Source organism: Sapajus apella, unplaced genomic scaffold, assembly GCF_009761245.1.
Source record: "Sapajus apella isolate SASKATOON/1434 unplaced genomic scaffold, GSC_monkey_1.0 scaffold41, whole genome shotgun sequence".
In the NCBI taxonomy this organism is placed as follows: Eukaryota; Metazoa; Chordata; class Mammalia; order Primates; family Cebidae; genus Sapajus; species Sapajus apella.
Window position 1 is genome coordinate 19,678,341 of NW_022436981.1, and position 27,059 is coordinate 19,705,399.

Genomic DNA, 27,059 nt, shown 5'->3' on the forward strand with positions numbered 1-27,059 from the left:
CGGAAAAACAATAAAAGGACATTCAAATTGGCATATACACATATCTGTTTAATAACATTAGCTAAATTATATGCTTTACTGAGCATTCAAGTCTTTTCATTCTATAATCAATTTACACTCTCATTTCTCAATACAAGCAATAAAAAGTTTCAGTAGCATCCTGAGATCTCATAATTATCAACAATTACTATTTATTAAGTTCACAGTATACACTACTTTGTTGGTAGACACATAAACTATTTCGAGACATCTTATAGCAGGGTGAAGAACACTTGGAAATAACGTTTTGCCAATAAGTCTATGGAGGATTCATCACAATGGAAGAAATTAATTGGAAGGTTCATAGGAAGATTCAGTTCTTTATTGATGAAGAGTAGTAGCAAAGGAAATTGTTCATGTTAGTAATTGATACAGAGCCTTTGCTTTTAAATGTTATGTTATTGTGGATTATGCTGTGCTTGGAAATAAAAGCCACCATCAATGCTAATAATTATCATAGTGATCAGAGAATCAAGAAAAAAAGTACTACAAAATAAAGTTTGACAATATAAAAGTAATAGCAACCCAGAGTAAACTTACATGAACTCCTACCTAATCAATGCCTTAAAAACTATTTACATTGCAATAAATTATCATCCAAATTTTATAAATGCTGTCTTAATAATGACTATACATGTGTGCTTATAAGCTCATTTAACTCACATTAATTTTTAAAATTCCACTTATGAGGGCAAGGGCTAGTCCAATTCTCTACATGGCAGGGGGTTAGAGACAGGGTTAAATTGACAGAGATTAATTTTCCAACCTCTACCAAAATTGAGTTTCAAAATAGGATTAAAGTTCATTTATTAAGTATGAAGAAAGTTATATCGGATTTAGCTCCTGCCTGCTTTCCTTTCCATGAACAAAATTCTATTCTTCATAAATTCTACCCATTGGTGAAGATTACACAAATGGAGAAATATATACTTTACATGGGAAAGTATTCTGTCTTCCCATTGATTTAAACTGCTAACTAAACATCTTAGACTATTCTCTACTAATCATATTTGGATCTCTTATTATCTGTCCAAAATGGTAGTTGAAGTTACCATATTCTGAAAATTTTTTATTTATCGAATGCCACAGCAAAACCTTTTAAAAACACTTATCTTAGGTACAATCCTCTCAGCATCCTTACAAATAAACTTTCCTAGCTTGAAACTAAATTTGATTTTGGTAGCTTTAATTTAGTCTTAAACTAAAAACAAAGAGTTTATTTTCTGAGAATCACTTGTTTTTACAACAAATTCATATTTGAAAATGTGTCATAAACTAATAATGTATAGCATAATAATTTTAAATTCTGCTTGCATTGATCAAAAATACACCTTTAAAAATGTAGAAACAAATCTTATAGTTATACTGTTAGAATAAGTCACTTTCTAATGGATGCATAAATCTCATATAACATTTTCAAATTCAGGATTACAATGAAGAATAAATTTCCACATGGTTTCAGATAAGATTTTAGTTCTTAATTTTAATTTTATAATGTTTGAAATTGAAGTTTGACCTCATGGCTAATTATTCTTATTTACACTCTATTTCACAATATAGAGATATCTGAAAAATCAAGGCTTTGTTTTTCTAAGGGCTCTTTAGTTTTAAAATAGGATTGGCATACTCTATCCCATATTTATTTGGAGTCTTAATGTAAATTTGCTTTAGGCGTGGGTTATTAAACTGCTTTAGGTATGACAACTCTAATATTCCAAATGATATGAATTCCAAAATTCTGTTTGGAATAAAATTCAAAAGCAATGAGAACTTGACATAAAGGCTAATTTTATAATAATCCCAATTGATAAGGCATAAGAAATATTAATTTTCTGTACTTTTACCATGACTCATTGGAACATAATCTCAATTATAAATCCAGATTCATATATCAAATAACATATATTAATATGCACAGTTGATCACTGCAGAAAAATATATTAGTTTCTGAAGAGTTTTGTAGCAATCAACAATAAAATATTAGAAAATATATATGAAATAACCAGATAAATGGTCTATTAGTTCGTTTACATGCTGCTGATTAAGACATACCTAAGAATGAGCAATTTACAAAATAAAGAGTGAAATGGACCTACAGTTCCATGTAGCATGGAAAGACTCACAATCATGGTGGAAGGCAAGGAGGAACAAGTCATGTCTTACATAGATGGCAGCAGCCAGAGAGAGAGAACTTGTGCAGGGGAACTTCGTTTTTTTAAACTATCAGATCTCGTGAGACTTACTCACTATCATGAGAACAGCACAAGAAAGGCTTGCCCCCATGATTCACTGACCTCCTACTGGTCCCTCCTACAACACGTGGGAATTCAAGATGAGATTTGGTTGGGGAAATAGTTAAGCCATATCAGATGGATAGATATAGACATATTTTATATATCTTTTAAATGTGATGCTTCCTGTACACTTTTGTCACAGGCTGTAGGTCTCAAAAGAATGTAAAAATTACCCCATTATAGTTACCAAACCTTCATTGGGAAATTATTCTAGTTTGCTTAGGATAGCACCAGTTTATGCTCATGGAATACAATACAGGTATTGATTGACTTAACGACCTATGCAACTTACGACCATTCGACTTTACGACCACAATCGCTAGCCACGACTGCTCCGCATCTGGCAGCGCAAACGTTGCCCAGCTGGGTGTACGACAGTGTGGACCAGCTTCCGGCAGCACTACCATCTCCACGTGCATATAGCCTACTCAGCTTACGATCAAACCATGTTATGACCGGTCTGTCAGAACCAATCATGGTCATAAATCGAGCACTAGCTGTACAGAATTTTGCTGAAGAAACAATTATCTCCAAATATTAAAATACCATTTGTCCTGGATTTTTTTAACCAAGTGCTATTGTATATAGCTGCATTAAAATAAATGGGGATGGGCATGATAAATCACCACTTGGTACTTTAAATTCTGCCATCAACTTTTCCAGGGGTGTGAGATATGGAGCTATACATAAGCAGAAACTTAATTTTTTAACATGCAGATAATATGATAATATAGCCAGTAATAAACTACCTCTGTTTCAATGCTGTCCAGATGCAAATTTTATTGTGTCAATCATTCAAATACAGCTTGTAGGACTTGGAAGACCCCAGCAGCCAAAAATAGCTAATTCCTCCTTATTTCAGTTTGTATGAAGAGAAGGTTACTAATAATGCTGCACTTCCAGCACCGGACTTCCGGGCTGCCACTGAGCATGGTCAGTGAGAGTCACAGGAAATTATGAGTTATGTTTATGTTACATATAAGAGGAAAATTGAGGCTACCAGTCTCATCATAGGGTTTATAGATAATTGCCTATATGTTCTTGCTAATAGAGGTTTGGTCAATTATTGTGTGGTACAAAACAGTGGTCGGTAAACTGTAACAGTAAGCCAAAAACACCTTCCACTTATTTTTGTAAAAAAAGTTTTATTGATGTGGTGAAATTTACACATTTATGTATGTCTATGGCTGCTCTCATGCTATAATAGCAGAGTTGAATCATTGTGATTGGGACCATATGGCTCAAAAAGTCTAAAATATTTATCATCTAACCCTTTACAGAAAGTTTGCCAGCCCTTGGTATAAATGTACAACTATTTACATATTTTATTATACACTGATGAACATTTCTTATTCTACAATAAATGCTCATAGAGGAATAAGTTCAAAAGAAACAATTTACATTTTGAATAAAATTTAGTTTCAAATTTATGTTTTCCTAGAAAATTGATGATAAATATGTAGTTGTCCCTAAACTGTGCCACTATTAATTATTCACTGTAGGATATCAGTGACATTACTGACTGTATACAAACCAGAATACATACATTAGTTGAGGAACCATCAGCATTCTACTTTTTAAAATGTTAGCAAATATTTTAGAAGGCTGTCTTCTGATGATGGGTTAGGTGCATAAGCAGAAGGTCTTCTTACATATCACTTTGTGAAGCATGACTTTTCGTTTAGATCAAATGACTGTCCCAAAATTATTTTTCTCATTTTTTATTGCAAGTTCCTCTGTGCATACAAAAAGTAAAGTGACAGTTGTCAAAGTGTCAGATCAACTAGTAGACAACTTCACGCACAGTTAGAAAATGCCAGCTTGGGCTGGGTGGGTGGCTTTCTCCTGTAATTCCAGCACTTTGGGAGGCCAAGGCCAAAAGTTTGAGAACAACCCGGCCAACAAGGCAAAATCCTATTAGCCGGCTGTGGTGACATGCACCTGTAATTCTGGCTACTCAGGATGGTAAGGCAGGAGAATCACCGGAGCCTGGGAGGCAGAGGTTGCAGTGACTAGAGATTCACCACTGCACTCTAACCTAGGTGAAACAGTGAGTCTCTGTCTCAAAAAATCAAAACACAACAAAACCTTCAAATTTATAATCAGTTAATTCCAATAATGGTTTGATTTTTCCCTCCAATGTATTAAAATAAAGTTTTGCAAGGTTATTCTTCCAAAGGCAAGATATCTGACAATATTGGTAGTGCTATTGCGAATTTGTGAATTCAGCAAAAATATTTTAAAATAAAGTTATTGGTTTCTGTGGTGAAATTTTAAATATACATTTTGTTAAGTAGGTAGCATAATACATTGTTTTGATCAAATATAGAAAAGTGTGGAGCAGAAAATATAAGAAATGTACTGTGGTTCACCGATAATTCATATTTTGATTCAAATTAGTCATGATATTCACACAACTGAAATAAAAATTATAGTTGCAAAATTCACAAATAATTTTAAATGTTAAATACTTATAGAGTAATGGAACTAATTCATTGTGACAAAACTGTTATTTAAAAAATTGTAACATGGCATAATGTGCTTTTTCTTGCTGCTTTTCATCAACATTCACATTTTAGAAATGTTTAAGTCTCAAAAGAATGACTCTGAAAATGAAACTAATGGCCCTGAGACACTTTGACATTTTAATAACAGAATCCTCTAAGTTTGGCTACATCTTGCTCAAAATCAGTTTCAAGAATTTAATTAAACAGCTAAAAAAATTAAGTATCAAATCAGTTTTTAACATTACAATAAGTTACATTTTAAAAATAAAACACTAAAGTTTTTTTTCTTCCAAGATGCAAGGAGACACTTAGCAAATTTAAAAACAGTTCAAAAGTGTACAAGATTTTAAATATTACAACAGTGTTTTGGAATAGCTGAATTTGTGAGAAACATTTGAGGGGGCTCCTAAATTTCAAGAATAAACTTACATACTAGAGCATAACGGAAATAAGTTGAGAGGGTCGACAAATATATGGCATCTAATTTAGCCAGTCTAAAGAATAATAAATAGAAATGCATACAAATATATTTACATTTAGTGTAACCACACGCAAAAAAAAAGAAATCATTTACTTAATTATTATCTTGAAAAATGTTATCTAACAAATTGATTTTGAATAGAATAAAATATAGGGCTCTGATAAAAATATTTTATCTGCATATTTTATACCAAAAAACATTTAATAATATCTTCTTTCTAGCAGACTTTTTTTTAAATGAGCAGAAACCTCAACATGTGTTCAGTAAAAATATCCATAATTTAACATTTCATGGTTAAGAAGTATCAAGTAAAGACATTAAAAATTTCAAATTCATTGATCATAAATACAAGTTTGAAGAAAGATATTAGTATTTTTATGGTGAAAAGCGTGTAAACTAGCGTTCAAACTCTTCTTATGCTATAAAACATTATCTGCATTATGATTTAATCGTATTAAACAAATTGGTTTATTAACTTTACCATAAAATAGTTCAGTATATATAACCTCTAAAAGTATATTTTTCAATAATAAAGGAAATAGTTCGCATTTAATTTGAAATACATAAAACTAAAATTGTTTGTGCATATGTATATGTATATATGCATTTTTACCTGAATATTGTTCATCACAGTCCCAGATGAAACTATTTGAAGTAATATTGCTGCAGTTTCCATGGAAACAGATACGTGGTTGACATTGGCCAATTATTTCTGAGCAATTCTTTCCTGTAACATTGAAAAAACATTTATTTACATTGCATGTCAATGTTATAACCATTAGTTTCCTCAATTCTTTAATAATGAAAATATCAAATTATGACAAATGTAATTTCAGCCATAAAACCATGCTACACAAAGATGCATTTAAACTGAAATAAAAATTAATTTTGATACTTTATGTAAGTTTTTCATCTTCTGACTCCAGACTATAATATCCAAGTATTTTTTCTGGATACTGGTATTTGAGCTTTACTTAATTTACATAATTTTTTAAAATTTTAATTGTGTTCATGGTAGTTAATATTAATACATGTAATAAGTACCAGTTTTTCAACATACACTAATAGCATTGCAGTGGTAATTTACAAAGTGACACATTCAAATGTGTATTGTGTCACAACCTTTATTCCCTAGCCAAGGAACAATTCAAAAGGAGAAATGGCTGCCTGGATTCTCAAAATAGGTGCACAAACTTGCAAATTCAACACTTATTTGCTCTTGTTGACATATAAAATTTCCAAATCTCACTTACACATACTATTGTAGTCCCCCTCTATCATAGTGGGACTTTAGAGATTGTCTATTAAATTGATTTATCATTCACTCCAAATCAGCAATTTGAGAGCTTTCACTTTTTCTCTAGCCTGCCTTAACTTTAATCACCTGATACACCCCAGCATAAATCAGGGATATAACTTGCACCTTCTATCACTCTATCATAGTGGGACTACAATAGTATGTTTAAGTGAGATTCGGAAATATAGCCTTCCATAACAAACTAGTTCTATGCAAAGTTAATCATCTCATAATACTCTTAGTAGAGGAATGTGCCTTGGATATCCCAGGGCATACCAAGTGGACAAATGTTACAAAACAACTGCATGTAAATTTGCAATATGCTGTTTACCCTCAGTTTAATTAAGCTCTTAATTTATAAGTAGTTTTTGCCTCTATCATTGATGTCTTTCAAATTCCGTCTATACTGACATCCCTGCTTCACTAATGCAGAACTCCTCTTTCTTCATTTACCTCCAAGCAACCTTAAACATAATAAAAATATAAATGAAAATGTAAATAAAAATTATTCTTTCAAAATGTTTTCCAAACATAAAAACTAAATTAACAGTAGAATGCTCAATAGGCCATGATGTAATTAAAACTTAGTGAGTTTTATAAGCTAAATTTTGCCCACCCATCTCTGTCAAATTCATATGTTGCAGTCCTAACCCTCAGTATCACAGATTTTCTGTATTTAGAGACAGCATCTTTAGATAAGTACACAACTAAGGCTAAGCAAGGTTAGTAGTGTGTGTCCTAATCCAATATGACTGATGTGCTTCTAAGAGGAGAATGTTTGTACACATACATACAGGGAAATGACAATGTAAAGACATAGGGAGAAGATAGCAGTCTACGGACCAGTCAAATAGGTGTCAGAAGGAACCAAACCTACCAATACCTGGATCTTGGACTTTTGGCATCTAAAACTGTGAGAAAATAAGTTTCTGTTTAAGCCATGCAGTATATACTTTGTTAGGACAGCTCTAGCAAACTAATGCAGTGAGCATTCTCAATTATTCTGGCAAATCTACATACTTCATTATCTTTTGAGATTTTATAATTGAAGTAATTATTTATAATTAAAGTGGAAAATGAAGTATTCTTAAAGTTATAAAAGTAATGAAGCACTATCTAGATATTTTTATACTGCTCAAAGTTGAATGGTTGAAAGCACCTATGGCTGTAAGGAAAAAAAAGCAAAAAAGAAAGAAAGAAAAAGGAAGGAAGGAAAGAAAGAAAGAAAAGAAAAGAAAAGGAAATGAAAGAAAAAAAGAAGGAAGGAAGGAAGGAAGGAAGGAAGGAAGGAAGAAGGGAGGGAGGGAGGGAGGGAGGGAGGGAAGGATAAAAGTAAGTAGGGAGGGAGGGATGGAAAGAAGGAAGGAAAGAAAAAAGAAAGAAATCTTAAGAAGCAAACCACTCAATGCAATTATAATAAAACCACCAAAACAATATCCCATGAACTATGAATACATACATTCAAATTAATATTCCGACATATGGTAGAAATTTTCTGGCCAAATATCCTTTAAAACTCTTTGGACAGGTGAAAACCGATGCTTTAGAGATTGTCTATTAAATTGATTTATCATTCACTCCAAATTAGCAATTTGAGTGCTTTCATTTTTTCTCTAGCCTGCCTTAACTTTAATCACCTGATATGCCCCAGCATAAATCAGGGATATAACTTGCACCTTCTATCACCAATGCCGGTACAGTCAAATTAGAATTTGATCCATGTTATAGAGACAATATATTCAGTGGCTATTATTGGTATTAACTTCTGTAATGATCTTGGTACCGAGCTTCTATCAAGTCCAAAATGACTCTTTGAAAGATTGGATTAGGTGAATTTTACAGGCTACAATGGTTTATTGAGATCTTCCATTAAATATTTTCTTTTGTTTTGTTTTGTTGTTTGTTTTGGAGAGTTATTAAGCCAGAGGAAGGGCAATCTAAAACCATGTAAATTATGCTACCTGAGGCTAAAGTGACGTTTGAAGGGAATAAAACCCTACTTCAGAATATACTAGAGGAATTTGGGGTCATCGGAGGAAAGTGAGGAGAAAGACTGAAAAACTGTAGGAAACATTTACCACCAATGGAGTCAGCCTCAGACAGATAGGAGAAGGAATCCCCCTAAAGCCTGCCTAACAAAATTACAGTTAAATCCCAGCAGGTGATCTGCTCTAGACATAGCTCTGCTCTGACCTTCCTTCCTCTTTTATGACCAAAATACACTACCAATCTGCTATTTTCCTATACTGTTATTACCAGCCATGTCAAATATTTCTCTTTGTTAGAAAAATATTTCTCTAATAAAGAAAAATGGTCTTACCTATTTCACTTGTAATTCTCCATGCCAAGTCTGTCAAACTTTAAATAAAATAAATTCTCACTCTGTCACCCAGGCTGGAGTGCAATGGCTCAATCTCGGCTCACCTCAATCCCTGCCTCCCAATTCAAGGGATTCTTCCGTCTTAGTCTCTGGAGTAGCTGGGATTACAGGTGCTGGCCATCATACCCGGCTAATTTTAGTATTTTTGTAGAGATGGGGTTTCACCACATTAGCCAGGCTGGTCTTGAACTCCTGACCTCAGGTGAAACGCCCACCATGGCCTCCCAAAGTGCTGGAATTACAGGCTTGAGCCACCGCAGATGGCCTCCCCATTAAATCTTATTACAGAGCCTCTTCAACTTTGGCTCCAATGAAGTCGGCCTCGGGCACATAGGAGAGGAAATCCCCCTAAAGCCTGCCTGACAAAATTACAGTTAAATCCTTGCAGGTGATCTGCTCTAGACACAGCTCTGCTCTAACATTCTTTCCTCTTTTATGACCAAAATACACTACCAATCTGTTTTCCTAGGCCATTACTACCAGCCATGTCAAATATTTCTCTCTGTTAGATCATCCTGGTCTTACCTATTTTACTTGAAACTCTCCATGCCAGGTCTGTCAAACTCTCATTAAAATAAATTATTTCACAAGTTTCCAAGCTTTTAACGTTCCCTACATTTCTTCACTCTTGCTCCTCACTTTCCTCCACTGACCTTAAATTCCTCTAGTATATGCTGAAATAAAGAGAGTTTTATTCCCTTCAAACTTCACTTTAGCCTCAGGTAGCATAATTTAAAATTTTTTAGATTGCCCTTCCTCTGGCTTAATTATTCACCAAACATCTGTTCACAACCCTTCCTGATTGTTGCCTCTTATTGAGCTTATTACAATCAGTTATGAATTATAGCATCTTCTTTTCATCCTTGTCACTATCACCTATAAATCACATTTTGCATGCCATACCAACATCGATTTAAAATATTACTCTTGGCTCACAACGACCAGTTTCTCTCCAATCCGCCAAGCAGCTTCAATGACTGCCCTCCAACCATAGTTCCTTGACTTCCTCTACTCAGATGCATACTTCATTTTCAAATTATCACCTGTCCAAATACCATAACCTTGGGCATTTCATTCAGCAACTAAAAGCTTTTATATCACTCTGATATTCTTATTTTTTAATGTATGAGACATTAAGAATGGATGTTGGGAAACATGTAAATATAGGTATTTCACTATAAAACATGTTTCTAAGAGGTCTTTTTCAGTTAAGCAAAAAGGCTATTTTAGAGGATCTCTAATAGGATTTGCATATGTCCAGAATCTATATTTAGCCAATTCTAAGAAATCCAATTTTTAAAATGTAGTTTCATTTTTGTTAAGTAACAGTTTATTAATTCATTGTACTCTCGATTTTAATAAAATTGTATATCTTAAACAATCTTACCTGTAAATGGGGGATGATAGACACATTCATATCCTTGCTTATCCCATTTTCCTCTTTTATTAATGCAACTGCCATTATTTTTACATGGTTTAGAAGAACATGCATCATGTTCCTGGCAGTATTTTCCAGAAAATGGAGGCTGGCAATGGCAACTATATATCTTGCTCCAAAGTTCACTAAGACATTTACCACGACCAGAGCAAATTTCTGAACTCGGAGATTCCTGGCAGAACTGCTGTTTCACTGTCACATTTAGTCGAAGTCCCAGTGAACAAGGTGATGGACCACTTGCCATGACTGTGATAAAATAATGTGTCCCAACACTCAGCCACTTGGAATTAACAGTGTGCATTCCTTTTAGTCTGCAACCAAAAAGTAACTGATCTTCAGTTGTGGTATTTTGCATACAGTCAATGAAAGATGTTTCAGAAACATTCATCAAATTTATTTCTGGAAATTGAAGAGATGGTTCAGAAGAAATTACAAGGATATCCCCTAATTGAATTTGCAAAGGGCAAATCTGGGGAACAACTTGATTGCCTGAAGTATCTATTTTAGTGTTTACACCCAAACACCAGCAATCTCTATAGAAGTCCACGCAGATGTTTTCTGTTAGTGTCCAATTTACCACATATGATGACGGTTGTGAATGCCATTCTTCCACCAATTGCCGTCTACATGTTTTTCCATTTATAAAGGAGCTCTGAAAAACCACCAGGCTCAGAATGATGATTGACTTGTCAGTCATTTTCAGGCAACTGTATTTTACAGTTTATCATAAAGAATTGCTACAAAATTGTGTTTTAAGTATTGCTGGAAATTTCCAAGCAAAATTGTTTGAGCGATTCCTGGAATTGGCTTTGTTTCTAGCCCCAAAGTGCAAGTAGCTTTGATGACAATGTGCTTTGATGGAGAAACAGAGGAATTCAAATGTTGTAAATATTCCTTTAAACAGAAAAAAACATACATTGTTAGTGAAGTTTTTCCTAAATTACTTAATGATATAAAACATGCCAGCTCTTTCTGTCTATTTAATAAGAGCCTACACTGCAAAGATAGTGTCACTAGCAGCTTGGGGCCTTCTTTGGGAAAGAAGGCCTAGAAAAACATGATCAAGATATGTTGATTTGGTTAAGCCCTATATAGTCAGCTGATTTTGAAAAGTTCTGGTTTTATGTCATAATTTAGCCAACAATGTACTGCATTTTTTTTTACAAAAATATAAACTTCTGTATTTTCTGTTTACACTAAGCTTCAATCTAATCAAAACACAGCACAGACAAGATTCTTTTACAGGTGGTTTCAATTTTCTTGAGATATAAGCATTCCTCTTATTAGTTTTCAAAAAACATCTTTAAAACATAAAAAAGTAAAAACCATTTAAATATATTTTTCATGTACTATTTTATGTAAAAACAAGACTTAAAATGCCTGATAGTGACAATCATATTCCTCTTATGAAAATCCAGAGGACAGGAGCTCCCATATATATAAAATTCTGTTGTCTTCATTAACTTAAGTAGGAATGATGGAAGATGGCAGATAAAGAGGGAAAAGGAAGTCAAAAGCAATAATTAAAATATTATAAATATAAGAAATATGGTGGTAACTGAAAGAAGGAGGTCAGCCTACCAATTCTGTGGGAGGCATCATTGCTTCCGGAGGTCAAGAAAACATAAAGGATTTCTGAGTTTAATCAATTGACTTTTGTTTTTTGAAGTAACTACCAATTATTGTAGGTTTTCTCTGTGCAAATCACTCTATTCCTTGATTAACAAACTGCATTCCTCACAATAAAACTCGAATTTTGAGAGGAAAGGTAAATGACGTCAGTGAAAAAACATGCTCTTTGGATCTCAGTTATGTTATTCATTCATTAAATGTCCCTAGGCAATCAGAGATTTAATTCTCTCCATTTTTAAATAGGTACACTGGGGAAAATTACATCTAATTAACAAGTTGTTATTGAATATTGAATGACTATGTAAACATATATTAATTACTCAGTAAATAGTAGCTTTTATTTTTGTTATTGCACAATTTCACCCAGCAGTTAAGTGGCGTATGTTGTATTAAAATTCACATTTTTCAGATTTAAAATATGAGCATTTTCTACTATACCATAAAGATCAATTAAATGTTGTTAAAATAAATTATTTTATGCCATTATATAATTTGTTAATTCATATCAAATCTTTATGGTAAGTCTAATATGTTAATGATCTTAATGGCTATTCTAGATCAGGCAGAAATCAAATTTGAATTGTAAATTACCTCTTTGTTATTTCAGTTCTACATATTATAAATCAATAAAATATAAATGTATATGTGACATAACACAAATATGCATATAGAAAGATAGACTATAACTTCTACAGAACAAAATGTTCTACATAATCATGTTAATTTCAAATATATGAATCATCTTAACAATAGATTTAAATTATTAATCTTGCTAAAAGTTTAAAGAAATACTTTAAAAACGTATATTTGAGCTCAATCTATGTGCAAGGCAATATGCTCAGTACTAGGATTCATCAATGATTCATCAATGATCAGTTGGAATGAAGTATCAATGGAAAGAATTAAGAACCCAATGAAGGAGACAGATCATCAGACAAGCAACAACATCAAATTACTATCAGCAAAATAGTCTAGAGGGCTATGAGACATGTAGCAAGGACATTTATCCAATGTAGGAAACAAAGTCTAAGCTAAAATGATGAAATGGAATCATCTGGGAAAATTGTCAAAGGAAAAATGTTCCAGGAGAGAGTATCTATCTAAAGATTTTGAGGTGAATGTGACACTGGATGCCTTTAAGGATGTAAGAGAAGTGAACTTTTCTCATTAAAGAGGGAAAAGGAATTACAATTAAAGATAAGCACTTGATTTAGGAAGAGATTATATCAAGAAGGAGCAGCCATTCTTGGTAAAGAAGGTCATATTTTACCTGAGAGCAATGAAGATTTCAAATAGGTGATTAACAACCAAAAAAAATTAAATCCTCACTTAACTTTCTCCATACATTCTTGGTAACTGTGACTTGAAGCAAAACAACATATGTCAAAATCAGAATTTTTCTCTCTTCAATATTACAATGAAAAGACATTGAATAAAACAATGTTGTATGACGACCAGCATGCTGCATGTCGTTTTGCTTAAAGTCACAATTTTGAAGAACCTGTCAGCTACACTGAGAGCTCACCGTGTTTTAATACCATTAGTCTAGTTTCAGAGTGAGGAACATATTGGTGAGTGGAATTAAAAGAATTGAGACGCTTGTGGAGGAGACAACAGCACTAATCTAGTGAAACAATAATGAAGACTGATTAGTACAGAGATAATACAAGTATAGCAGTGGTGGAGTCCATAAATATTGAAATGGCATAATTACTACATCTCCAAGACTGTTGACCTAAGGAAAGAGAATAAAATCCAGGAGGACCAGATAGAGCAATACCACAGCAAAGAAGAGGAAGAAGTCTGATTTAGTTATGCATACATTCAACTGAAGATCTACCTGAGTCATTGCTAGCACACATGTTCAGAAATCAATTATACATACATTTATGACCACAAGAGAAAAAGTTGTGTTTTAGAGAAAGCTGCGAATCACTAGGTAATATTGAAAAGCTTTTGTACCTGTAAATCACAAATTTACAGTAGTAGGAACCTACACAGGTTCCTATTTTCCCAGTAGCTTAGTTGAAAAGGATACAATAAAGATTAAATAGCAAATGAGTTAAACACAGTCACTAATTTATTTCCACATGTAAATGCAAAGAAACAAATTACATTTGCATTGAAGCAAAATTAGGTCTGTGTGACATTTTTAGACTGACTGCAGATGTGAGCTCTCATTATTGTGGGGCTAATCCCATGCTTCTTAGAACACTCTAGGTCTCTAATTATTGTGCATTTATGTTTTCAAAGAGAAAGTGGCTTGATGCATTGCATTTCTGCCTTCTGCAAATTTAAATATATAAAAATAGCAGCAAAGGAAAAAAATATATACCACAACAGAAAAACATCTATGAAGTCACTTTATATCTATACATAGTGAATATAAAATCCTTTGGATTTTATTGGGAACAGAGTAATATAAACATTATAAATTTGAAAAAGTTGATGTGATTTTTGACTTAAAAGATATGATGTTATGTGTCTCAGCTTTTCATTTATAAAGACATTCTTTAAACCCTGTCAAAATAGCAAGCCAAATGGCATTCTCCTCAATTCTAAACACAAATATTGATGATAGTGTGTTTAAGAGTTAAAATCTGGAAGTAATTTTATCCCATGTGATATTACCCTTAATATCATATAATTATTGAGACAAGAATTCCAGAAACCCAGAACTATAATGGAGCCATAGACAGCATTGCACATAATTACAACCATAACCTCAATTGGCTGGTTACGTTCCCAGGAAAGTATTTCACAGGAAAATATGTGTAATTTCAGATGAATATGAACTGTATCACTATTATAGTAGCTTTGTAGTTAGGTTATTCCAAGAAATAAAGCCCTACTTAAATTCAGTAGTTAAGAAAACATGAACAGTATTTCTTCCTTTCACAAATAGCTGTCATCTTAAATGACATCTTTTAAAAAAATAAGGATATAGGTTTAAACAAATACATTTTATATAAAATAATTTTAATAGAACAAGCTCATTATAATAGTTGGCATATAATAGGCATTCAATTAAAGATAGTTGAGTCAAGATTGGAGATAATGAATGTAATTTATTTCAATCAATATACAATATTATGAAATGTGGAAGCCTTTAAAAAGCTTTTAGTTGATTCCATACACCTAATATTTTTCATGTTTCACTTCTTTAAGAAGTATGACCTCCACAATAAGTAGCTTTTTATTTGTATAAATTATATGTTGTACTTTTAAACTATATACAGAGGAAAATTAGAAATAGAAAAAAAATTACCATGTATAAACGTTCTCATAATTTATGCCTGTACTCTAAAAAGTAAACAGCAAATTTTACCTATCACAGATTTGACTAAAATTATAGGAGGGGAGTGAAAATGTGTGTTTCAGAAATGCTGCTATAGCTACCAGCAGTGTGGAGGATGAACAGTTTAGCAAGAAGACTAGAAAAGGGAAAAAAAATGGTAAATTTTAAAAATAAAACTGAGATTGAGTAATGGAGAAGAGACAGCTGATTTATTCATTATTTTAAGGGAGTAATGACTGATTTACCAGATAGATTATGCAGCTACTATGTGGGAGACACCAACCCTTCTTTAGTACACTGTCTTGCTTATCACAATAACCCTGTGAAGTAAATAGTCACAGCCCCATTTTAAAAATGAGAAAACTTAAGTCAGCATAGTGTCCAAAGAAATAAAAATAAAAAGAGTAAAAAATCAAAATAAAATGAGAAAACTGAAGCACAGAAAGAGTAAGGACTTGCCCAAGCTCACACAATCAATAAGCAGTGGTGTATGTATTGACCTGATTGCAAAACACACACTCTCAGTCACATTTGCCATCTTGTAGAAACATGCGCACATCCTGTTAGGCTTCTGAAGCAAAGGAGACAGAAAATTTAGGAGAAATTCCTTACATGATTGCCAGTAAGGAATAGGATTAAACAAAGTGGCTCAGGCAAAAGATGCCAGAAAATGCTGGAGAACAATAATATTCAAGAGACAGATAAAAAGTATCTCAAATTATCCTTGCATTTTGTTAAGAAAAAAAACAAAGAAAAAAGTTCAGAATTTTTAGAGTTAGCACTTTTGTAAATTATGAGATGAGCTTACGATATTTGATGATTATAATGGTGGTAACCCCAGTAAATGGTCAGTTGATGTTATAAGAGCAGATAGATTTTAGCGATATGGAGGGATTAAGGGAAAGAAATATCAAATTAGAAAACTCTGAAAAAACTGTCTATGAAAGAAAAGTAATTAAACAAGCTGCCAAAATAGAGTTAAAATCGCATTTATTACATCAAGTTCTTCATAAAGCTGTGTTTACACTCAGACTTAGGTTGAGCATCAGTCGCTCTACAAGTGCCTTCACAGAAGACGCTTTTTGAAGAAGAAATAATAGGCAAATATGTACCTTCATTTAGTTCCCTGGAAATCATGTTATTTCTGTCTCTCAGATTTATATAATCCTACACTGAATAAACAGGCAGGAATGAGGCGATTGTAGGGAATGTGCAGGATCAGTGATGTCAGGAGGTAGAAAGAGCGGCAAGACTGAGCGTCACAGATGAGCTGAAGAATGAAGTGCATCATAGGTTAGTCTTGGGGATGGGGGAAGGTCAGAACTTTTTGTTTTGCTCATTATACAGCTACTTACAAATGTATAATTTTATAATGCTTTTTAACATGCTTAAATGGTTAAAGATTAAATTTAATATGTCATTATTTTAAAATTCCTTTTTAATTCACATGCTCTATGAGTGGGTCACAGAAATTTTAAATGGCTGTATTAATGAGTACTTATTTGAAACAGAGTCTGTCTTCTGTGAAATGAAATCGGTTTTATGTAAGTAATCTAGACTAGAAAATAATTGACAATAATATACTATATCTCTGAGTGTCCGTGTATACATGTGCCTTTGTGTGGGAGGAGGAGGGGGGGTATACGCAGTCTTCATCTCAATCTGAATTATCACAGCAATTGTTACTGTTATTTTGTAGATGATTAAAATGAGAGCATAAATGATTACATTGAGGTTTTATTATTCATCTCTTTCAAAATCGTGTTTCCTATCTTTTGACAGAGGTAATATATTTTTTCCAGAATACTTTCTATTGTAATGAGGAAAAACTACATTTAAGAAAAACACATTACAGTTGCCATAATCCAGTTGGTCTACAGTATCTGGATTAAAAGTGGTAAAGAAATGGAAAGAAACAGCAATATATTGTAATTTGAGTAAAGAATGAATGACGCTTGGTAACTCACTGAATATAGAGTATAAATGACTTACTATTCAAGAACTATCATTTCGATTGCAATTATAAATTTTGTATTAACTTTTCTTTATCTTGTGGTTAAATTTTTATCAAAATACTTAATCTCATATATGACATTATAAAATGTATAAAGATTATTATTGACATATTAAAATATGCTCTAAGAAATTAGAATCATTTTGTAACACTATAAACTTGCCTTAAAATATATTATCTAGACAACTTTGCCATTACCTGGAGGGGGAAAATATTATTGTTAAACAGAAATGAGTGAGATAATAGCATCATAACTTTACCAACATTATTATTTTCTTTTAAAAACAGAGCTGGTTTTATAAAATAAAATTTTAAATAAATTATGCCTTATTTTGTACTTCCTTTTCCTTGCTCCACATATGATTTTATAGATTACTAAATTTTTTCAAATGAAGTATAACTTATTTGCCATTGTCTACATGTTTTAGCTTTCTGTAAAAAAAGTTCTTTGTTTTTAAACATTGACCTTTCATTAAAATTAACATAGCTTAAGTATACAAAAAGCCAAAGGTTACATGGAACTTATAGACAAAAATGTTTTGCTTCCATGCTTTGACAATTATGAATAAAGGTGCTACAAATAGAATAAGGATGTCTTACCAAACTAAAGGTACTCTTACCATGTGATCCAGTAATCATACTCATGTCACCCAGATCATACTTTGGATATTAACTCAAAGAAGTGGAACACTTACATTCCCGAAAACTCTGCACATGGATCTTTATTATATTAACTTTTTAAACACATATTTTTTAAAAATTTGAGCAGAGTTTTAAATTTACAAAATTATTAGGGAGTGCTGAATGTTCTCATGTAAACCATATTGTCCATTTTCTATGATTTTTAACATTTCATATTCGTATAATACACTTGTCACAATTAATGAGTTAATATTAGTGTAATAACTAATGAATTTTACTTAATGCTTCATTCAGACTTTTTCAGTTTTTATAATATGCCCCCTTTTCTTTTCTAGGATACTATTCAGACTACTACATTACATACAGTAGTCATATATTTTTAGGCTCTTCCTGGTTGTTACTTGCCTTGCTTTGACGACCTTGACGTTTTTGAGGACTACTGGGTTAAGTATTTGTGGAAGAAGAGCCTGCAATTATGATTCATCATCTCACTTCTTTTCCATTGTTGGATGGAAGTAATATGTATTGGGGAGAAAGCCCACAGAAGTAAAATCTTCTTTACTTGAAGAAGTAAAGTAGTAAAGTGTCATTTTCATCACATCATATTAAATATAACTAGGCATCATTAATGTTAACCTTGGTTACTTGTCTTGAGGTAGTATTTGTCAAGTTTCACCACTACTCTTAATCCCATCTTCATTGCCATACTAATTCTTTGGAATGTAATAAACCATATTTATTTAGTTTTGGAAGAAACTGTTAAGCTGTTTTCCAAAGTGGTGGTACCATTTAAAAAAAAAAAAGTTACCAGCAATTAATCAAGAATTATCATTACTTCACATCTTTGCCTGCAGTTAGTAGTGTGGATTCTTTGGATTTTAGCCATTTAAATAGGTATTAACTGGTATCACATTGTTGCTTGCTCAGATTTCTAATGACAAATGAGGTTGAACATATTTTCATGTGCTTATTTACCAGCTATATATGTTGGGGGTTGAATTGTCTAGTCAGATCTTATGCACATGTTTAATTCATTCTTTGCGTTATTGTTATTATTAAGGATCCTTTTACATTTGGATAAAAATCTGTTATCAGTTATACATTTTGCCAATATTTCCTAAAGTATTTTTATTCCCTTAACAGTGTCACTTTCAGATCTGATTTTGATTTTAATAAAGTCCAAATTTCCATTTTCTCTCACAAATTATGCTCTCAGTGTTGTATCAAAAAATGTATTGACAAGCCCACAGTCATCTAGATTTTATCCCATGTTTTCTCCTAGACCTTTTGTAGTTAAGTGTTTTGCATTTAGGTATATAATCCATTTTGATCTAATATTTGTGGATAGTGTAAGTTGTGAAGTCAATACCTATGTTCATTTTATTTGCATATGAATATCAAATTCTTCCAAAAGCAATTAATAAAAGGCTATACTTTTGCCTTTGAATTACATTTGATTATTTATCAAAAATTAGTTGAGTAGTATTTTTTTTTGAAACAGTCTTGCTATGTTGCCCAGGTCTTGAACTCCTGCCTTCAAGTGATTCTCTTATTATAGCTTCACGAAGTATTGGGATTACAGGCATGAGCCATCACATCCAGCCAAAATATCCTTTTTTAACTAATTTAATTTTTAAATAACAGTATTCTGCTTCATGTGTAGCAACTGTACCTTGTAATGGAATATTCCTAATTTATCCCTCCTGCAGTTTCTGACATGACTGTTATTTCACTTACCCATATGCTACAATCACCCAATATACGGTTATCATTATTACTTTGAAGTTATTTCTGTATCTATGTCTATTAATAAAAAGGAAATAAGGCATTTTATTTGACCTTTATTTATTCCTTCTCTGACTGTCTTCCTTTCGTCATATAGATCTGAGTTTCCGGCCTATATTATTTCACTCTGTTTTTCAGTATGCTTCCATGACATGTCTGCCTTCATTGAAATCTCTGATTTTGTTAGTATGAGAATGTCTTTACTTCTTCATCACTTTCAAAGTATCATTTTACTACGTATAGAATTCTAGGTTAGTGGGCTTTTTCTTTTGAAAGATATATCATTGCACTATTCTTATTTGTATAGTGTCCAGTAAGAGGTTGGCTGTAATTCTGACCCTTGTTTCTGTATAAAGTGTTTGTTACCCCTCTGGCTTCATTTAAGACTTTTCCTTTGTCTTTCGTTTTCTGCAGTTTGCATATGACATGCCTAGATGAATCATTTCTTTGTTTTGTTTTTATCTTTGTACTTTATTTTGCCTGATGTTCCCTGAACTTCCAGGAAATGAGAATTGTTTGTCACTCGTTTTGGAAAGTTCTCAGACATTATTTTCTCAAATATTTTTTCAGCTCTGTTTTCCTTCTTCTCCTTGTAATATTACAATAATACATAATACAATTTTGAAAATTGTCCCATAGTACTTAAATATTCTGCTGTGATTTTATTTTTTTCCTCTTTGAGTTTCAGTTTGGGAAATCTCCATGATATATTTTCAAGCCTACTGAGATTTCCTTAGTTTCCTTGCATTCTGTCTTCCTTTTTATTAGCTCTCTTAGCATATTCATAACTATTTTAAATTATGTATATGGCAGTTAAAACATCTTTGTGATATATGAATGTGGTTCTGATGATTAGTTTGTCTCTTCAGATTATTCTTTCTTGCCTTTAGGTATGCATTGCAAATTTTTGTTGAAATTCAAACATACCATATTGCGTAATAGGAACTGAGAAGAACAGGCCTCTAATGTGAGGATCTGTGTTAATGAGGCAGGGCTTGGGCTTTATTTAGAATTTTCCGTACCTAAAGCTATCTAAGGCTTGATTTCAAATTCCCGTAGTGTCTGCCTTTGACATCCCTTTTCTATGGGACTTTCCTAAGTACTCCTTTACAGAGAATGTCTATGGCTTGCAGCTTTCAGCAATCGTCTTTTATGGTACTGAGGCTCTGTTGGTTTGATGGTAATGTATACAAGAGGGAAATTATATAATCTATGATCTATAGTCTATGATCTTCCAATTAAATCTCAGTCTTTTCTTTGGTCTGTGTCTCTAGGCTGTAGCCTTCAGAAATGTTTCTTCTCATTAAATTTTCCATTCTAATTGAGATAGGAAGTATACAGAAGGCTGGAGTATGACACATGCCCTTGCTACAGTCCTGGCATGACTCTGGCCAAACTCTCCCCACTGGAGAGTAGACCTTTGTTAGAAGACAATCTGGGTTCACTTAAAAAGAATAACTCTTCCCCTCCCCATGCCCTGGATTCCACCGAATTCTTCTCAGATCTTTACAGTGAGAACTTGGAGAAAAATCCTGGAGAAAAAGCCTTTGAAAGTGGGAGGACGTACCTAAGACTGTAGTGTAGCCCCCAGGAGAGTCTCCCTCACACTAATCCAAACTTAGTCTTCAGCAATACATTTAAATTACCATTTAATTTTTCATCCCAGTTTAGGTCTCTAGTGACTTCTACTTCAAATTAAACATCTCTGCTATAATAGTCTGTATTTACCTATGTAAATTTCAGAATGGCAGTTTGGCACGAACCCTCAGTTTTCTGGTGTGTCCAAGAATAGTCAATGATTTCCAGTTTGTACTCTTTTTTCTGTTTTGAGATTGAGAATGTAATTTTCCAGGTCTTTTGTCAGAGCTATAACCCAAATTCAACATTGAATTTTACTAACTTCTACTGGGTTTTTTAGAAATATTAATGGCTTCTAATATTCAAGAAAAATAATTTGCGTACAACTACCATAAGTACCTCTATTGATTAGTATTCTGTTTTATGGATATATCACAATTTATTTATTCATTTGCTAGTTGATGAACTTTTGACTTGTTTAGATATTGTCTGTTACAAATAAGGCAACTTTGAACATCAGAGTACAAGTCTTTGTGTGGACATGCATTTTCATTGATCATATATGAATACTAGGAGTGAAACAGGTGCTTCACAGGGTTAGTGCATATTTAACTTTTTAAAAAACTGCCAAATGTTCTTCAAAGTTGTGTTACAATTACACATTTCCATCAAAAATGTTTTAGGGTTCCAGTTACTCTATATCATCTCTAACACTTGATATGGGTAGTCTTTTTAACTTCAGCCATCCTACCATATTTTTGATTGTGGTTCATTAAATTACCAATTATGTCAAGCATTTTTTAACGCTTCTTTGTCACCTTCATATCTTCTTTGGTAAAATAACAGTTCAAATATATTTCCTATTGTTATTTGGGTTTTTTGTTTTTGTATAACTGAGTGTTTAGAGAGCTTTACATATTCTAGATCAAAATTCTATACTAGACATACGACTTGAAAATATTTTCTAATGGTCTGTGGATTAAATTTTTATTTTCTGATGAGTAGCTCTTACGGAAGAGAAGATTTTCATTTAACAGTGTCCAATTAATAATTTTTTGTCGGTACTTTCAAACTTAAATATAAGCCTCCTGTCAATATGGTGAAATACAGTAAGCAATTCCTTTCTGTCTACTTGTTTGTTTCCCTCCTGTAGACTCCCATGTTGGAATGTTGCAATGTGAAGTTACTTCTTTCCAGATGGTAGCACAGCTATACATCTGAATCCTTCTATCAGCATCTTTCTGCCTATTTCTATTGCCTCACTTCTCTGTTGGATCTTTGTTTCCTGGACCACACATATTACTCTTATAATCTCTCATTTTGCTGAAGAACATTTTCCAATAGTCCTCTCAGCAAGGGGAAATGAGATACACATTTTTAAAACTTCAAATATCTCAAAAGCATCATTTGATTCATACTTTTGATTATTTTTTAACTGAAGATATAGTGATGGGTTGAAGATCATTTTCCTGTAGGGAAGGTATTTCTTCATCTCTTTCAGTTTTTTTGATGTAAAAGTCCATTGTTATTCTTACTTGAAATCCTTTGATTTTGAACTTATTTTTGGTGTGTTTTTCTCTGACACATCCTTATCTCTAATATTAAAAATTTTTCAGTGATTAAGACTTGAATTGTGACAATTTTCATTCATTTAGATGTATCAGAAGAAGGTGTGTGTGTGTGTATGCTTATGTATTGTTGTTAATTTAGAAAGTTCTTATTTAATTGTAAAACAATATCACTCCAGGCAATTATTTCATTCAATGTTTTTTATTCCATTGGTAAATATGGTGCAGTGTTTGATGATGCACATAATTGTCTCTATTTGCCTCTTGCTCTTTTTGAGGCTGAACTTCAAAAGCATTTTTGGGTATACTTAAAACACTTTAAAGCCAGTGTTAATTTGTGAAGAATTTCTAAATAGGAGACACTTTCTTACCAATTCCTTAAGGATTTATTCATTTTTAAGTTTTACCTACAGAGATTCCAATTCTATTCTCACAGTCATGCAATAAAATTGACAAACAGTAACTAGAAGATGTTTCTTTTATTTTCTTGCACTAAGAATACATTATGCATGACATTACTTAAAAGAGCTGTAGGAAAATAACACACCTGCTTCTTATCCCACTAATGGTATACATTTTTATCTACTAGGGAGAAATTATTCTTTAAAGAGTGTGTAAGTAATTCTATTTTAAACCAGAGAAAATTATTAATTAAAACTATTAACTTCTTAATGTAAATGCATTGTGTTTAAGAGAGAGAGAAAAGAGAGAGCCAGGCAGATAGATGGAATTGTGATATGTATTCAGAATATTTTTACAAGATAAAAGTCCATCAGAGCTCCTAAAGTATAGAAATCAGACTTAAATATTCAACTGTCTGTGATCTAAGATTAACAACCTAACTTTCTCTTTGCTTGCTCTCCTATCTACATGCCTCTTCATATGCTTTATCACACAGGCAAACTGCTTATAATTCAATGTGTATTGTGGAATCCACATGCCCTAACCTAGATTAGCTAAATTTTTTTCAGTTGTGATTTGAGTCTTCCCAGGTATGTACTATTGTTACCAATTTACAGATAAGTCAAATTGGTGTCAAAAAGATCCAATAACTCAGGAGAGATGTGGTGGCTCATGCCTATAATTTTAGGACTTTGAGAGGCTGAGACGGGGGATCACTTGATGTCAGAAGTTCGAGACAAGCATGGTCAGCATGGCGAAAAGCCATCTCTACTAAAAATACAAAAAATAGGCAGATATGATAACATACATAATACATACTCCTGTAATCTCAGCTACTCAAGAGGCTGAGGCAGGAGAATCACTTCAACCTGGGAGCTGGAGGTTGCAGTGAGCTGAGATTATGCCACTGTACTCCATCCTGGGAGACACAGCAAGACTCTGTCTAAAAATAAAAAAATAAAAATAAAATAAAATCAAAGAACTAATCTAAAATCATATAACTTGTATATGTGATAAATTAAAATAGAGGATTCATAACCTAGTGTGTCACTCTAATATAATACATTGGTCACATTCAGGTTACCATTTCTGTGAAATTATTCCCTAACTTTCTGTTACACTTAGACATTACTACCTGCAGTTACTCATATCCCTTACAGATACTGTTAGTATAAAAATTACATAGTAAAGTAATTAATTATAAGAATGCTTCTTCAATATACTAAAGCTCTTCTGGGTAATATTATGTATGTAATCCACATACCCTAGCACATATTAAGGCTGAAAAATATTCATAGAATAGTTGAATAAAGGAAGAAAATGAATGAAAAAGAAAGGAAGGGAAGAAAGAAGAAATGTATAAAGCATAAGGATGCTGAAACTATTAAATGAGAACATATATGTTAAAATAGTTCTGGCACATAGCAGGTTCTCAGCAGTTTAATTTTTGCATAATGTGACAAATTGGTTCCCTGCCTATGTATATGAGGAAACCTGTTATTTATATACCTACATGTTCTATAAGCAAGATGACCCATGCAAATCTGTCTAATTCTAAGCGTGCAGGCCTATAGTTGGACAAAGACCACTGATAATCCTCATAGCTATTTAGGTACGTTTAAGTATGATAGCTTTAAAGTCCCTACAAATGGGAGCTTAAAAATGAAAGGAGAAATTATGACATGTAGACAACTGTTAAAATTCTTGCTTAGGGTTAGGACTGATAAGATATAGTAGAAGCATGAATGGTAGTTTATGTTTCAGGAGAAAATATAGAGAAATAGACAAATAGAATTTTCAGTATAGAGTGAGATAATTTCTTAAAGATGTCAGAAAAAGAGTTAGCATTTTATTAAGGGTTTAATCTGCATCAGGCTCTATGCTAACGGCTTTGTATGTTATATTCTTTTAATCTACAGTCTTTGAAATTAGTACAAATATTCATGTCCATTTTACATGAGGATGTAAAAAGGCACAAGGATGCCTGGTATTACTAACACCTCTTTTCTCAAAAATTCTCTCAAAATAAAACTAACATTTAAAATAAAAGAACATAAATAAATTTTACATTTAGAAATTAACATTTAAGAATAGCATTATGAAATTACAGTTTAATTCTTTCAACTGCGTAAAGGCAACTACAGTCATACATAACACCAATGACAGATTATTACCATTATTGTGAATTATAGATGTTAATCATGGAAGGGAATAAAAAAAATCAAGAATATACAAGTTTGACAGTGTAAGTTTGAGGCAGGAGAGTACAAATTAAACTCAAAACATGGTCTATGTGTAAGAGTTCCCATGGATTTAAAAGTGTCTCCTGCACTCAACAATCTTCATGTTTAGATAGAAAAAAATAATAAAACAAAAAGCTAAGGATAATAATTAACAACATAGTTCTTAACAGACACCCCTTCTTTAACATACTTAACACATCTAAATCTCACAACAACTTTAAGAGGTAACATCATTACCCCTATTTGATAAATGAAGACATTGAGTCTCAGAGAAGCAATATTTCCAGCATCTTAGAGCTGGTATTTGGCAGAATCCAAACTTAAATCCAAGCATCTGTTACCAGTGCCTGAGTCCATAATTACTGTACTAGAGTAGACTAACTTAAAAAAATTTTACTTTTATAAAATTAAGAAACATATTATGAAAAATCTGCAGCATTACCCATATCTTATAAAAATTATTGTTTTCACCTCCAACTTTCCTCCTTCGTTTCTTCTCCAAAAGGGCAGGGAATACGTTTTATTTTTTTTGTGTGTATTTCACTAGTACAGCCAATTGGCCAACACAAGGTAAATGTTCAACAATATATTCAAGTGTTACAGGTTTCCATGTACATTATCTAAGGAATCAGACATTTTGAAATATGTATGTCCTATATTTAGTGAAAACATTAATCAAGAAGGTTTATTTTTATTTGTTTTCTTTAGGTTGGGAAAAAATGGGATAACATCTTAATCTTAGAATATAAACCCCCACAAGGGCAAAAGTCATTGTCTCTTTTCGTTCATTGCTATAAATATAGCAATATGTGTGTATTAGTCTGTTCTCACACTGCTAATAAAGACGTATTCAAAACTGGGTAACTTATAAAAGAAAGAGGTTTAATGGGCTTATTTCTACAGGCCTGGGGAGCCCTCACGATCATGGCAGAAGGCAAAGGAGTAGCAAAGTCGTATCTTACACTTCCCTTTATAAAACCATCATATCTTGTGAAACTTATTCACTATCATGAGAACAGCACAAAAAAGACCAGCCCCCATGATTCAATTACCTCTCACTGAGTCTCTCTCACGACATGTGGGAATTATGGGAGCTACAATTCAAGATGAGATTTAGGTGGGGGCAGAGACAAACCATATAAATGTGTAATGTCCATGCCAGAAAAAAAATTCTTGAGATTCTTTGAAATGAAGAAAAATGATTCTTGTATGTTCTATTGACCACATCCTTCTGGTATATCTCTCTCTTTCATTGTGTTTGAGTTGTTTTACAATTCTGTAAATTGTAGAATACCATTAATAATGCTAATAATTCTTGGTCATTGACATGCAGTTTGTGTCTAATTGAGATATAAATGATTACTGCATTGTAGATGTTTATCAGTTTTGCATCATTTCAACATACATAATTGCTGTGTGTGTGTGTGTGTGTGTGTGTGTGTGTGTGTGTGTGTGTGTGTG

The 27,059-nt window shown here is 32.6% G+C and overlaps 1 protein-coding gene across 3 annotated transcripts in view; it reads right to left on the bottom strand.

The window, feature by feature from the left end:
* EYS (eyes shut homolog) overlaps positions 1–27,059 on the bottom strand; it is a 377,690-nt gene that overhangs the window by 196,218 nt on the left and 154,413 nt on the right. For 2 of the 3 annotated variants that reach the window (XM_032299847.1, XM_032299849.1), the window contains exons 2-3: positions 10,386–11,330; positions 5,935–6,048 (exon numbers count right to left, since the gene is read on the bottom strand). In XM_032299847.1, the coding sequence (XP_032155738.1) occupies positions 5,935–6,048; positions 10,386–11,133 (862 nt within the window). In that variant the 5' untranslated portion in view covers positions 11,134–11,330. Of the gene's footprint in view, positions 1–5,934; positions 6,049–10,385; positions 11,331–11,585; positions 11,738–27,059 lie in introns of all 3 variants that reach the window. The other variant, XM_032299848.1, reaches the window with a different exon arrangement.